Raw genomic sequence first — 14,780 nt, 5'->3', positions numbered from 1 at the left:
TGAGGTAGGAAGGAAAAGGATCAAGGAGAAAAAGGATTCTCACAGACTAAGATGGGAAAGGAATACATCCCAAGGTATGGCCTGAGTCAAATGCATGGAGGTAGGAAATGAGAAGGTTGAGTTCAAAGAAAAGCTGAGTAATATGAAATAACATGAGAAAGGTAAGATGAAGCCAAATTGTGATTGGCCTCAGATGAAAAGCTAAGGAGTTAATTATTTTACCCTAGAGGTTACAGGAAGGTACCAAAGAACTTTTTTTCAGGAAGAGGAGTCAGCATGTGAATTCAATTCAATGAACATTATAAGGTACCCACTATATACAGAGGATTACATTAGACATTGAGAGACATAAAGTTTATGGGAAATAGATTACTAACTATGGTAGAAAATAGTGAAACAGCACATAAGGGCATCAGAAAAGGAGGAAGAAAATGCTACTGAGTCCTGTGAAGGTAGTAACATGTGAGCTGGGCTTTAAAGGATAAGTTGGGTGTCAATGGGTGGCATCAGGAGGAGAGAGACAGAAAAGCAGAAGGGACGTATTGGGGTGGTAGAAGAAGATGGTGGGGAGATCTAGTTTGATTGACGCATGAAGGATACTGCAGGGAGCGTGAAAGAGATAAGACAAGAAAGATGGAGTTGGTCACTCCTTATTATGGAGGGCCTTGGGCACCAACTCAAGATTTTAGACTCGATTCGCTGACAACAGGGAACCACTGGAGAAATTTGAGCAAAGAAGTGGTTTGGCTAGATCTCGGTGCTTTCACTGAAATGTTCCCACAACAATTGATTTGTGAGTTAGTTCCTGTTCTGTTAACTGAGAATAATAAACCTAAGTAGAAGGTAAGTCATTATGCAGCATATCTGTTGAAGTTAAGCCGTCTTCAACCATATATCAACAAGCACTTACTAAGCACCTACTGTATCCTATAGGAGCCTACATCTGAATGGAAGATATGACAAGTTCAAATCTGGCCTCAGACACTGACTAGCTGTGTGACCCTGGGCAAGTCACTGTTTGCCTTCATTTCTAATCTGTAAAAGGAGATGGAGAAGGAAATGGCAAACCACTCTAGTAACTTGGCCAAAAAATATGACTGAAACAGCTGCACAACAACAAATAAAAGTATAAAACAAATGATAGTGATGATAATAATAACAGCTAATATTTTCATATTGCCTACTTTGTGCCAGGCACCACAGAGTGCGCTTTTTGACTATTATTTCACTTGAGCCTCATAACAATCCTGGGAAGTAGTTGCCATTACTATCTCCATTTTACAGATGAGGAAACTGAGGTACAGGTTAAGTTGAATTGCTCAGAGCAAACAGCTAGTCAGTGTCTGAGGCTGAATTTGAATCCAGTTCTCCCTGACTCTCAGGCCAGTTCTCTATCCATGGTGCCATCTCGCTTCCCCACATAAATACAGGGTAGTTAAGAAGGAGGGATTCAGCCAGGAAAGGTATCCAGAAATCATCTGAGTTTTCTGGCATGAGTTGTAAGCCTTCAGAAGTTCCTGCATTCAGATGAGCATTTATTTTGGTTATGGGCTTTGTTCTATTTTTGAAAGGATGTCAGTCTTGTATTTTCTAAACAATGCTGCCTTTTGAAAATCGAAATAGGTTATGTTGCCTTAGTCAATTTTTTTTTTCTTTTTGGAGGGGCAATAAGGGTTAAGTGACTTGCCCAGGGTCACATAGCTAGTAAGTGTCAAGTTTCTGAGGCTAGATTTGAGCTCGGGTCCTCCTGAATCCAGGGCCGGTGCTTTATCCACTGCGCCACCTAGCTGCCCCATAGTAGATTTTTTTGGGGGTTTTTTGTTTGTTTGTTTTTTAGTGAGGCAATTGGGGTTAAGTGACTTACCCAGAGTCGCACAGCTAGTGTCAAGGGTCTGAGGCCGGATTTGAACTCAGGTCCTCCTGAATCCAGGGCCGGTTCTCTATCCACTGCGCCACCTAGCAGTCCTAGTCAAATTCTTAAAGAGCTCCGTTGGGCTTTTGCTTAATGGGTGTCATTCAAGGTACCATCCCCCAACCAATTTTTTTTTTTTAACTTATAAATAGGCTCTTATATGTGGTCACTTAAAACCACTGATTTTGCGGCTTAGCTTTCTTGCTGTACCCATGCAGATTACACCCCTTCTGTGCCTTAATAGACAGTTTGATTCATTACTGTGGCCGTAAAATGAATCACCTGATCATGAGTTTCTCCCTATTTAGCCAGGCTGGTCAAGGAATGAACTCGGAACAGTTAAGCAGGAATTGCTAAAACTGGTGTTTCTTGGGCAGAACCTTCAGGAACCCCTAAAAACATAGGGTTCTAATGCAAGAAATAACACTTAATCTTACCTCTGTGGAAGAAATTCCTCACCAGGGGTTCGAAGACCCGTGGGCTGTGTTTAAATACAAACAAACAAAATAATCCTCTTTACTCCTTAAACCTCTGTCAGAAATATTGTCAGCTTGGGGTTTATTTTGAAGTTGTTCATTTTTGGTCATGGCTGATCACCCATTGTCTGCCTATACTTTTTCTCTCTAGCTAAAGTGGTAGAGCTTGAACCATGTATTTCAAAGAAGCCTCTAGAAGAAAAAATATCGCATCCTTACAGCGCTAGGGAAAGCCTGTCTGAAGTCCAGTCCCTCAGCTCTTTCCAGTCGGAATCATGTGATGATAATGGTATGTAGAAGACCATTTTCCCACTGTGCTTAGCTGCTGCTGTCTCTATTTTTCATTCCTTTTATATTATGCATATTTGAATTGGACGACCTTTCTTAAGGCCCTTGAGATCTCATTTAAACTGAGTGCCTCCGTTTTTATGTTAGCTACAAGCAAATATATAAATCATTCACATTCAGTAGGTAATTGGACTTTAATAGTTTGCACATACTTTCTAAGTAATTTTCTTAAGTTAATAGTATTCCTCCTATTCCCAATAATCCTAAGCCTAGTATCGAGTTAGTAGTACAATAGAGAATATTATCCAAGAGCCAAATGTCAGGTTTGTTGTTAGTTCAGTTCAATTCAACAAGCATCTGTTTAAATGACTTTTATAAACAGAGCTTTGCGTTTGAAAAAAGCCACGAGGCTTCTCTATACTTATCCAGATAGGTTTATTGAAATTATCACCTCATTTTTAGGGGAAATCCCTCACACGGAAAGGGTAACCAGTCATTCACGCCTTCCAGAATCCATGCCTTTCTATAAATCTATAAATCCTCATTCATAAAGGAGCCATCCAAGGAGCTGGAGACCTTTAACATTTCATGAATATCAGTATAACACTCAGGCTCTCCACAGTCCACCTTCAGTGTCACTCCAATATATATGTACTGATGTGGACTGCGGACTGCGTTCATTATCACCATCTGGGCAGTACGCCCTTTTCATCCATTTGATTCTCCCTGTGTAGATGACATGGGCAGATTCCTTCAAGTGGCTGTGAACTTCACTGAAAGAGCTCTGTAGTGATATGAGGCTTGATGTAATTAGCATAATAGCCCCCCAAAAGAGCATCTAATAGAACCTCCCTGTCCATAGGGAAATCCCTTTTCTGTTTGGATTTGTCACTAGAGAGCTTACATGTTTACAGTGGTGAACACCTTGGCGGCAACCATGGGTGTTCCTGATTTGTGCATTGGTTAATAAGAATTGTTGAACACAATTATCTCCGGTTACATTATTCTCATATGTTCTTAACATACATGGAGAATATTTTGTTTGACGTTAGCAACTGTGAGAAAATTTTTAATAGTAGGGGTTTGGGGACTTCCAGGGGCCCCACTGCTGAGAGAGCCTGACCTGACCTTTCTTAAGGTCAGCCCAGAGTCAGAAAATTACATCACTCAAAACCACACCTACCTGAAAGCCTTGTTCCCTCCAGAGGACCTGTTTTCTGGGCTCTGACATCATCATGACTCCATCGAACCACCCTCAGATCCCGTGAACCAATAGATTTGAGTGATACTAGCCAATTAGCTTTGAACAATGTGTATGGGTGGGCTCTGCTCCTGGCCTCAGTGAGCTTGCACAGTCACTCGCTTTCTTTTGGTGCAGGAACTGGGGGAGTGCAGACACAGCTCTCTAGGGTTCCCCATTTTCTCTCTTCCCTAGGCTTTCCTATCTTTCAGAGCCATGCATACTCTCTTTACTAATATTTAATATACTTTAATAAATGCTTAATGCCCCAAAACTGGTGCAGTAGCCTCTAATTTCTAAATAACAAATATATGATAAACCCCAACTAATTTTCCCTGCACTTGGGACAGTAATAGGGTGACCACATGTAGTTTTATTTGCCACACAGCCAAGGCTGCATTTTGCTTTGCTGGGTCAGGTGCTTTCTTGTAATCAACAGTCAACACACCAGGTCTCCTTTTTAGAGTAGATGGGAAATTCTAGCCCCATTTAGCTTCCATGGACTCTTTTCTAGAATTATAAGGTTTGGTTTGTTTCTCCCCCCCCCTTTTGCTGTGGTTTCAGTTTCCAATAGATCTTGTGAGTGTTTACTGGGAATGAAGTTTAAGAAATTACTTCTGTGTTCCTTTGCATTTTTAATGAAGGAGGTTCATGAGGACTCTTAAGGCAGGAGATAAAGAGGCTTACTTCTCTGGTTTAAACCATTGTGAATAGCACTGATATCCAACCTCATTATGGTGAAACATTAAAAACAGAGTATAGTCTATAAACTAAAATAAGAATTAAAACTACAAAATTAATTTTTAATGTGCCTTACAAAACACTTGATTTTTATTTTATTCTAAGACTTCTTTGATAAGTTTATGATGGCATCTAGCCAAAATTTTGAATTCCTAATAACTGAACTGGCGGTCCTTTCTTTGCCAGTCCTTTATGTCCTGGTCTGTCTTCCATGATGCCTCCTTATCTAAAAGTCATTCTTGGGGGCAGCTAGGTGGCGCAGTGGATAAAGCACTGGCCTTGGATTCAGGAGGACCTCCGTTCGGATCTGGTCTCAGTCACTTGACACTTAGCTGTGTGACCCTGGGCAAGTTACTTAACCCCCATTGCCTTCAAAAAAAAAATTAAAGATTTTTAAAAAATTAAACATTTATGTTCTTTTGTTAAAATAATTTTTTGCTATATACAAAACAGAAGTAAATCCACCACTCTGTAAAAAGTTGTTACATAGGGGGCAGCTAAGTGGTGCAGTGGATAGAGCCCGGACCCTGGAATCAGGAGGACCTGAGTTCAAATCCAGCCTCAGATACTTAACACTTACTAGCTGTGTGACCCTGGGCAAGTCACTTAACCCCAATTGCCTCACCAAAAAAAGAAAGAAAAAAGTTGTTACACATACCTTGGATAGGTTTAAAGTCAAAGTCCTATTTTTTTACACATTACAATAATTGGTGGTGTTAGTAATATAATCTATTAAATATCCTATTCATATCTATGAAAGCTTGGATATAATGATCAGCATTGATTCTTTCCTTTTACTCTCACTGTACACTACTAATTACTGCCCAAGTTTCCCCATATAGAGAGATACATGAAGGTGATGCCAGAGTAAAATGAGTGAAACTTAACTCAAAACTCTGCCGTTTCCCCCAGCTGTCAGTGGCCCTCCAGAAATTACCTTGTCATTCTGCACATGCTTATATTCTAGATCCCCTCTACTCCCCCTCTCCTTGAAGGCAGGGATCGTTTTCTTTTTGTATCTGTCATTTTGTATGGCATACAGTAGGAACGTAGATTAATTGATTGATACTAGATTTGCCAATTTGCCAATCAATTGACTATAACATCGGGTTATAAAATGAAACTCTGATCTTTAGGGTTAATAATCATCAATCACAATATGTCAAGTATCCACACTTCAAAAACACATTCACCAACCATGAGACAATCTAGGATTTAGTGGATAAGTCCTACATAAATCCTTTGAGATAAGTCCTCATGGAGGCAAAGTGACTTGCCCATGGTCACTTGGAGACATGTCAGAGGAAGGATTTGAATCCAGAACTTATTCCAAATCAGCATTCCATCACACTTCACATGGAAAGTGCTAAATGTTTATTGAATTGTCAAAAAGTACATTTATAGTGAAGGTTTTACCCAAATACAACTTTAAATTGTCTTTATTTTGAAGAATCGGCTAAGAGATTCCCCAAAAGAGTTTAACGGATTCGATGACCTTGGCCATTAATACCTTGGCATTTGACACTGTTGGACATCCCCTTTTTCTATGTAGTCTTTCCAACCTCATATTCCTACAATTAAAGAAAATCAGAGCAGTTGGATTTTGGAGGCACAGAGTCACCCTTGGCTCTTAGAAGCCCTCAGAAGAACACTCTTACCCACCTTCCTAAAATCAATACATTAAAGCTGAGGGAAGCAGAGTCTTTGCTCATATTTGTTTATGTTGCAAAGCTCATTATCTACTTATCCCCCCACCCCCCCAAAAAAACCCAAACAAAACCCTATCTGCCTAATATTTCACACTTTTTTGAAACTGTAAGTCTCCTATTCACTCAGGTTTATACCTCAGAAATACATTTGACTCTTCTGTCTCCCTTACCTCCAATCCCATATATAATCAGTACCCATATTCAGTTGATTCTATCTCCCAACAACCCACTGCTTTGAACTCCCATTGCAACCAAACTCCTTCATCATTTTCTGTCTCTGGGATAATTCTAACAATCTTCCCACTTGACTCCCTATTTTTTATCTCTCTTCTCACCAATATGCTCTTCATACTACCACCCCCCATCTCTCATAGCTACATGGTGACATTTTATATTTCTCCATTTGTTGGAATTCTTCTCTTCTTTCAAAGTCCAGGTCACGTGCCACTGCTCCATGCTTTCCCTCAAGTAAAATAGTATTTCCCCTAATCTCTCATGCCTCTTTCAACTCTCCAAGGCATGTTAAAGTACTTTGTGTACATACATTAGCCACCTACGGGACCATAAGTACATTCTGATCAAGGACCTTGTTTTGTTCATCTTGGTGTTCTCCCCATCTAAGAGAATTCTTTGCAGATGATAAGTGATTAACAAATGTTTGTTGAATTAAACTAAAATTTTAGTTGCCTCTTCGAACTTGACATTTTTAGCTCTTGAAACATTTAAATTAAGAAAAAGCTCAACTGTATTCTGTTGACTTTTAAGAACTTGGACGTTTGTATAGTTGTTCAGATAAAACAGTGGGAAGTTTCATATTTTTTGTTGTTGTTGTTGTGCTTTTTACTTAAAAATAAATGCTGGACTTTACCATAAGAAAATTGATGGGGAAAGTCCCTCAGCTGCATAGATAAGGCAGTTTGTAGAGAAAGAAACCAATAAACCAATCTAGGAAATTTATGATTTAATGATAAGTAACAGCAACTGCAATGTTAGAATCATTCCTGGTAGATAGAATCATGTTTGTTCTTCATGTTTTGTTTCATACTTCTACTAACTCTAGTTTTTCCTAACTTTTGCACCCCTTACAAGCTTCCTTGGTGACGGTAATACACCTTGTCAATGCAGTTGTTGACGTTGACATGGTGGATAAAGAAGGTATCTATCTGTACACATTCACACATAGATGCTTCGCTTTTCATTGTTTACACTGGCTCCATAGGTACAGTGGCTTAATGATTGGCTCTATGTTAACGAATTTGTCTTCAAAATGTGTCTTGTGTGAAATCTTTTCGCTTGCATTGGATGTATTGTATGTATCAAGGGGAGTCAGTAAGCATGTCTTCAGTAGACTTTATGTCAGAAAAATTTTTTAAATGGTGCCAACTTCCTAATTTTAGTAGTTGTGAATAAATCAGGAGACTCAGGTTAGAACTTTGTCTCTACTATTGACTTATTCTGCCTTGTTCTCTCTTGATCTCAATATTCTCATCTGTGACATAAGGAGATAGGTTCTAAGGACCAGTCCAGGCTTAACAGACTCTCCTTCATATTCAGACACAACAGGACGAGTAATGCCTACATTATTGACCCATAATGCCTATAAAAAATCTAAAGACTGGGGGCAGCTAGGTGGCGCAGTGGATAAAGTGCCGGCCTTGGATTCAGGAGTACCTGAGTTCAAATCCAGCCTCAGACACTTGACTTACTAGCTGTGTGACCCTGGGCAAGTCACTTAACCCCCATTGCCCAGAAAAAGAAAAAAAAAAATCTAAAGACCTCTTATTGTCTCCTCTTTTTGCATATGTGCATTTTTTGGTGTTTGTGAGATATGTACTCCAGGAAGCACTTACACATGTACTGTTACTTCATTGTCTTCTTTGGTTATTCAAGTGAAAAGGGCTTCTGTTTTTCATATAGGATGGTACTGAGACATTTAGAAGCCTCTCTGGTTCAAGAGTGCTCAAAACAAAACAAAAACGAAATTCAAACTCCCTTCTGTGGTACATGTTTATTGGACATATTTATTCACAATCCCCCAAACTGGCGTAGATCATTCTGCTATCTTCCCAGTTGGCAGCCAAGGCCTGCTCTGGCTTATTTTAGGTCCATGAATCTTGGGTGTTGGCATCAGAGAATAAGTTCTAAGACTTGCATTGAGCATTAAAGGTGATGGTTAATATTTCCTTGAAAATCAGCTTACACGACGGTATTTGTCATGATTGGGTCCCAGCTTATAATTTCATCTGTATGAGGAATCTCCTCTTATGACTGCACATTGGTACCTGCTCTGTAGTTTTGTTACCTGGGTGGGGAATCAAGAAATTTAATTGTTTGCTAGAGTAACAGCCAGTAGGTGTAGTCAGAATTTGAATGCAGATCTTCCTGACTCCAAGGCTGGCTCCCTATCTACTTATTACACTAGGGGTTCTCAAAAGTGTGGTCCAAGACCTAGGGGGTGGGAGTGGGGGGAGTGTAATGTTGGTGAGGTCAAAACTGTTTTCATGATAATATTAACATGTTTTAATTCCTAACATGTTAAATATCAGTAGATATAACTCAAAGAAACACAAACCCTTTGGAAGGTCATCAGTCAATTTTTAGAATATAAAGGGATCCCTGAACCAAAACATCTGAGAACTGTCACATTATACCATCCTACCTGTCCAAGGTTAAAGGATAACCCCTGAACTGAGGCATGGCAACATGTGCCTCATTTCCTATTGGTGGCAGCAGTTTGTCATAAAAATGACTGCAGAGCCTCTATTACATTGAGGAATTTTGTGTTCTAGACTTTTTTTGAACGATATGGCACAGTAGACTAGTTTCATGCTAAATTTGGCTGTCAGAAAAAGGTCACTGTCACTAAAAACAGACTTCCTAATTATAATTCCTCAGTTGATCAGTATTTATTAAGTTTCTACTATGCTCCTGTCACTATATTAACACAAGGATGTTTAATTTCCTGAGGGAAAAATGTCCTGGCGGTGTACCAGATGAGGAAATAGCACCATGCATATTTGGGGGGATCATTGTGTCTTTAGATGAGAAAACAATCAGCCGAGCCCAGATTTGGTCTAGTGACTATCTCTGAACCTTCTCTTGTACACTGATGATAGCTGAGTTTTTACATGGCCCTTTGAGCTTGACAACCCTGTCGGGTAGGTAGGGCAAATACTTGTTATTCCCATTTCACAAATCAGAAAAGCCACTTTATCAGGGTCATACAGTTTAGAAAATATCATTCAGAGGCAGAATTAGAACCCCAGTTTCACCCTCCTGTATTCTGTGTTGCATTTCTCAATGAACGAATATATGCCAAATACTCCAAATATCAACACAATTTAGAGAAGCAGAACTGAGCAGTTGTGAAAGCTAGTTTAGTTTTCCAGAGGATAGCTGTAATGTATGCTTGTCACGTATTATTTTAAACAAGAACTGAACATAGCTTTCTCAAGACCTTGGTATACAGAGTTAAAATATAGCATCTGTCGTGTTCCTTTCTAGCTCCATGCTTTAGGAAGTGCTTCAGCAGACCAGTGCACATGTCAGAGGAAGAGAGCAGGGTGATAAAGGAACTTAAAAATATGTCATAGAAAGACTGTTTAAAGGAAATGTAGCTCATTTAGCCTAGAGAAGGCAAAATTGGGGGAAGGGAGATGCATGCTAGCCACTTCTAGATATTGGATATGCTATGGTGAAAGAGGCATTCAACGTCATAGACTCACCAGTGTAGAATTGTAAAGGACGCCGATTAGAGGGGTCCACCTTCTATAGCCTTGGGCAGATTACATGTGACCTATGGAAGAGCCCGGGTTCTAGAAGCCCAAGCCTACTGACTTGAAATCCAACATTCTCTTTGTTGTCCCACACTAACTTCTTTGACTTCGTCCCAGATGGTGTAAGTGAGGGGCAGCTAACTTCCAATAAAAACAATGAGACCCTCCCTAACCGTTAGAGCTCTCCAAAAGTAAGGTTGGCCATCCACAAACAGTAGTGAGTTCTGTCCCTGGAGGTCTTCAGTAGCATCTATTATCAAGAATGTGATAGGGGCGGCTAGGTGGCGCAATGCATAAAGCACCAGCTCTAGAGTCAGGAGGACCTGAATTCAAATCCGGCCTCAGACACTTGACACTTACTAGCTGTGTGACCCTGGGCAAGTCACTTAACCCTCATTGCCCCTCAAAAAAAAAAAAAAAAGAATGTGATAGTGAGGATCCCTATTCAAGACCTACTTGTATATAACCACTGAAGTTGCCTCCAGTTCTTAGATTCTGTTTGCCAAAATTCTCCAGATTTAACTCAGTGCCGTGTTGTGTTTTCTCTGTGTCATATTGATCAAAGGGCGTATGTAATTACAGGTCGAAGGAAAGAAAATAGTTTGTTCAGATTATTTTCTTAGAAATAGGTTAAAAAATGTTAAAGCCAGTGAAATCACATTACATTCCATCTATAATGATCAGGATTTGGAAAGAAATAACCGTCGGAGTTGGTCACAGGTGTCCGTTTTTTTTGTTGAATACCCTGGCAGTACTTTTGTGGTTTTCCATTATCTTGGACCCTGGGGGGGATTATGCATGACTTAAAAGAATGGAGTTTAAAACCTTGCTAATTATTGTGTTCCTGCAGGCACTTAGAGCTAATAATTCATATCTATTTTGTTTTCAGCACCGTAAGTGTATAATTTTAATTGCTTAAGGTTAGCTTTTTGTTGGCTCATTTTCTACAATTCTGTTCATGAAAACTTCTTCCAAGTGCAGATTCTCAGTCACAAGAAAAACAAAATAATTTATTTAAGGAGAATGTTCTTATATTGCATAGCAATTGTTGTCCTTACCTCCCTCCCAAGCCACTTCGTTTTTGTGGTAATGACCCTTACCTTTGAGTAGGATGACTAGAATCTTGTGATGAAGGGTCGCTCTATATAGAACCGTTTCCCTGTTGGTGCCACCGGCAGCCACTGTATCTTTATTGTTTCTTAATTACGTTTCCTATTTGATTCCTAATTGTAAATATTTTCTTCTCTTTTTACTTTTGCCGTCTAAAGAATCTTTCGCTGCACCTGACCTCACCAAATCAAAAGGTGACTTATGCATGCAGTTGTTCATGGGTATTCACTTTTTTAAAAAGTTTGTTATGTAAAGGTTTAACTTTAAAAGTGATGCATTTGGGGGCAGCTAGATGGCGCAGTGGATAGAGCACCGGCCCTGGAGTCAGGAGTACCTGAGTTCAAAGCCAGCCTCAGACACTTAACACTTACTAGCTGTGTGACCCTGGGCAAGTCACTTAACCCCAATTGCCTCACTAAAAAAAAAAAAAGTGATGCATTCATTAAGTATACAGCATTCATGACCTTGCTTTACTTCTTGTCTTTGTAAATAAAGATGAAAAGAAGACACAGTTTTCAGCCTACAGCATAAACCCTCATAAGTACAGTCTTAATGCAGTTGTAAAAGGGGCAAAGGGTTGATCCACATAGTATTTATTTTGGGGTTTTGGTCCAACCTATGATTAGGAACAACTCCCTCTACTCTGCTCATAGAGAATTATCTGGGAGCCTTGGGAAGTAAAGAAGTGGTTTGCCCAGGGCTTACATAGCTCATAATCTGAAGCGACATCTTCCTGATTATGAGGTTGAATGTGTTGATCCAGAATATGCTAGGAAAGTTTGAGGAGGGAAGAGCACCCTAGTGGCTCTAATTAGAGAGGAGAGAGGACTGGTTTTATGGAGAAGATCTTGAAAGAAATAGAATCTTAATAGGCAAAAATGAGAAAGATTTTTTTTTTCACCCTAGGGGTAGGGATAGAACTAACTTGCTTGCATGCACAAAAAGAATAGTCATTACTCAATATAATCCACATTTTGGATTTTTTTCACTTTAGCATCTAACATTTTAAAGATCGACTTGAGAGTTTTTAAGTATGTTATTTACGCCGCTCAATTAATACATAAATTTCACTCACAATTAATGCTTGATATTAGACCAAATATTCCTCAAGATGAAATAAGTCCCAAACTAAACTAAGATGTATTTCACACCAAAAAAATGGGATTCTTCTCATGAAAATATAGTTTGAAGTAAAGCATGTTGGGTTGGTTTTTGTTTATTTGCTTATGAATACTTTATACACAATTCAATTTTTAGCACGTTGCTTACATTTAAATTGCTTGGCTGTTATGTATATACATAAAAATCTAACTTTCAGAAAATATAACTGGTGCCTCAGTAAACTTTTGCACCATGAAGCAGATGTGTATGGGTAAGGACCAGATTATCTCCAAGGAACTCAGTTCAGTCGAACAAATTAACCTACATATAAAGCATGTCTTAATACTACACTGTCTTTTGTTTTCTTCGGAGTATTTATGAGAAAGAAAATGCTAAAACATTTAATTCCACTTTGTATCATTTTTCCTCTTCCTAGGGTATCACTGGGATACTTCTGATTGGATGCCAAGTGTTCCGCTGCCAGATATACAGGAGTTTCCCAATTACGAGGTCATTGATGAACAAACCCCTCTCTATACAGACCCAAGTGCAATCGATACGGACTATTACCCAGGAGGTTATGATATTGAAAGTGACTTCCCACCACCCCCAGAAGATTTCCCTGCACCTGATGAACTGCCGCCATTGCCACCAGAATTCAGTGATCAGTTTGAATCAATACAACCCCCTAAAGACATGCCTGCTACAGTGCGTAGCTTGGGCTCTTCCACAAAAAGCCGGCAGAGGTTCAACTTCAACCAATTTCTGCCCAATTTTTATCCCGTAGACATGTCTGAACCTCAAAAGACAGCGAACGGAGAGAACAGTAGTTGTAGAGAACCCTTCACCCCTTACCCTTCAGGGTATAACAGAGACTTTGAAGCACCCACCGTAGACAACATGTCCATGTCTGTGTACGCTTCGACAGCTTCCTGCTCCGATGTGTCAGCGTGCTGCGAAATGGAGTCGGAGGTAATGATGAGTGACTATGAGAGTGGAGAGGATGGTCACTTTGAAGACGTGACCATTCCTCCACTGGATACGCAACAGCATACAGAAGTCTGACACTCAAATTCTGGGAAAAAAAAGTGCCTGGACTTTCAAGAACTTATATTCTAGACTGATATCCTGAAGATCTTAATTTTTCTTTGCAGCGGCGCTTGAATGCTTTCTTTTCTATGAGCTAAAATTGGCATGGCTGCCCTGAATCATGCAGCTCATTTCCACATGTTACCTGGGTTTCATTTCCTGACCTACTGTGTGTGATTGGATGAACTTAAGATTTACATTGGCTGTGCCATTAGTAAATGTTTTTTTTTTAATTTACTTTGTCTATGTTAAAATAATAAAAGCAAAAATCATCCAGACCTCATCACCATTTTAGCATGATTCATCTAGATTGCATTACATTAACTTTTTTCTGTTTTTTTTTGTAAATGTTATGTACAGATTTGTTTTTAATAATTTTAATTAGATTTTTGTAGATATTTTGTCAGTTCATTTCCCACCGAATCTTAGTGGTGTTACTCTGTCATTTCCCAGAGACCTGATTTTTATTGTGGGACTTTCACTACGTGTCCATTTCCATTATAGTACGACTTTTCATGCAAACATTTCACCATAACTGTATTCTTGCAATACTAGCTGTATATAGGATGAAGGATGATCTGGTACTTTCTAGGTCAGACACGGTACATGGAGATGTCTTAAATGGGTTGCTGTATTTTAGGATTAAACACATTTTTCCCTTATTGGAAAGTGTAATGGGGACCCTCTGCATATTTGTTTAAATCCCAAACCACCATGACACACTTTTTATAGTGTCTGTATATTTGTGATGCAATGGTCTTGTAAAGGTTTTTACGGAAAATAACCATTAGCCAAGTCTTTCTTACTGACAATAAATTATTAATAAAATACTTTAGCTTTATTGATTATTTTCTCTGTATTTTACTCCTTTTCAGATTTTTAGTAGTTGGATTTATTTTCACATGAACAGTTTAGTTTTTAGTTTTGTTCCTCCCCCCTCCCCAAGAAAGCTCTTTCTGAATCTCCCAAATCCAAACAGCCTATTACAGGAATGGGCAGTAGATGGCGATATGTGGCAGACGATGATATTCCCAGTACTAGCAGAATGATGGAGGCCACTCAGTAATGTCCAGCAATGAGGTAGAAACAGACTTCTCCATTTATATCTTCATTCTCATGATCAATGGATATTTCTTGACTATAGTCAGTGTGTCCATCTTTTTTTTACTTTAGATACATTTCCCGGATAAAGGACCTACCACTATCCCACCTTTGAATATGCCTCCTAACAGATATTGTGTCGTGATTCTGCCTTATCTCTTGATTCGTGAAGGATCAGTGCTTACCAGAAATTAGACAAGGTGCTTATGATTCTCATACTTTGGGGAAGGGTCCAGA

At 39.2% G+C, this 14,780-nt stretch overlaps 1 protein-coding gene across 7 annotated transcripts in view; it reads left to right on the top strand.

Annotated features, from left to right (window-relative positions):
* Window positions 1–14,272, top strand: part of FAT1 (FAT atypical cadherin 1) — a 169,644-nt gene extending 155,372 nt beyond the window's left edge. For 3 of the 7 annotated variants that reach the window (XM_043970376.1, XM_043970373.1, XM_043970374.1), the window contains 4 exons: window positions 2,540–2,677; window positions 7,456–7,521; window positions 11,411–11,446; window positions 12,790–14,272. In XM_043970376.1, coding sequence (XP_043826311.1) covers window positions 2,540–2,677; window positions 7,456–7,521; window positions 11,411–11,446; window positions 12,790–13,418 — 869 coding nt within the window. In that variant the 3' untranslated portion in view covers window positions 13,419–14,272. The remainder of the gene's footprint in view (window positions 1–2,539; window positions 2,678–7,455; window positions 7,522–11,410; window positions 11,447–12,789) is intronic. The other 4 variants (XM_043970379.1, XM_043970375.1, XM_043970380.1 and 1 more) reach the window with 2 other exon arrangements.
* The last annotated feature ends 508 nt before the right edge of the window (window positions 14,273–14,780 follow it).

Source organism: Dromiciops gliroides, chromosome 6 (assembly GCF_019393635.1).
Source record: "Dromiciops gliroides isolate mDroGli1 chromosome 6, mDroGli1.pri, whole genome shotgun sequence".
Classification (NCBI taxonomy): domain Eukaryota; kingdom Metazoa; phylum Chordata; class Mammalia; order Microbiotheria; family Microbiotheriidae; genus Dromiciops; species Dromiciops gliroides.
This window is presented reverse-complemented; position numbering and strand designations above follow the sequence as displayed.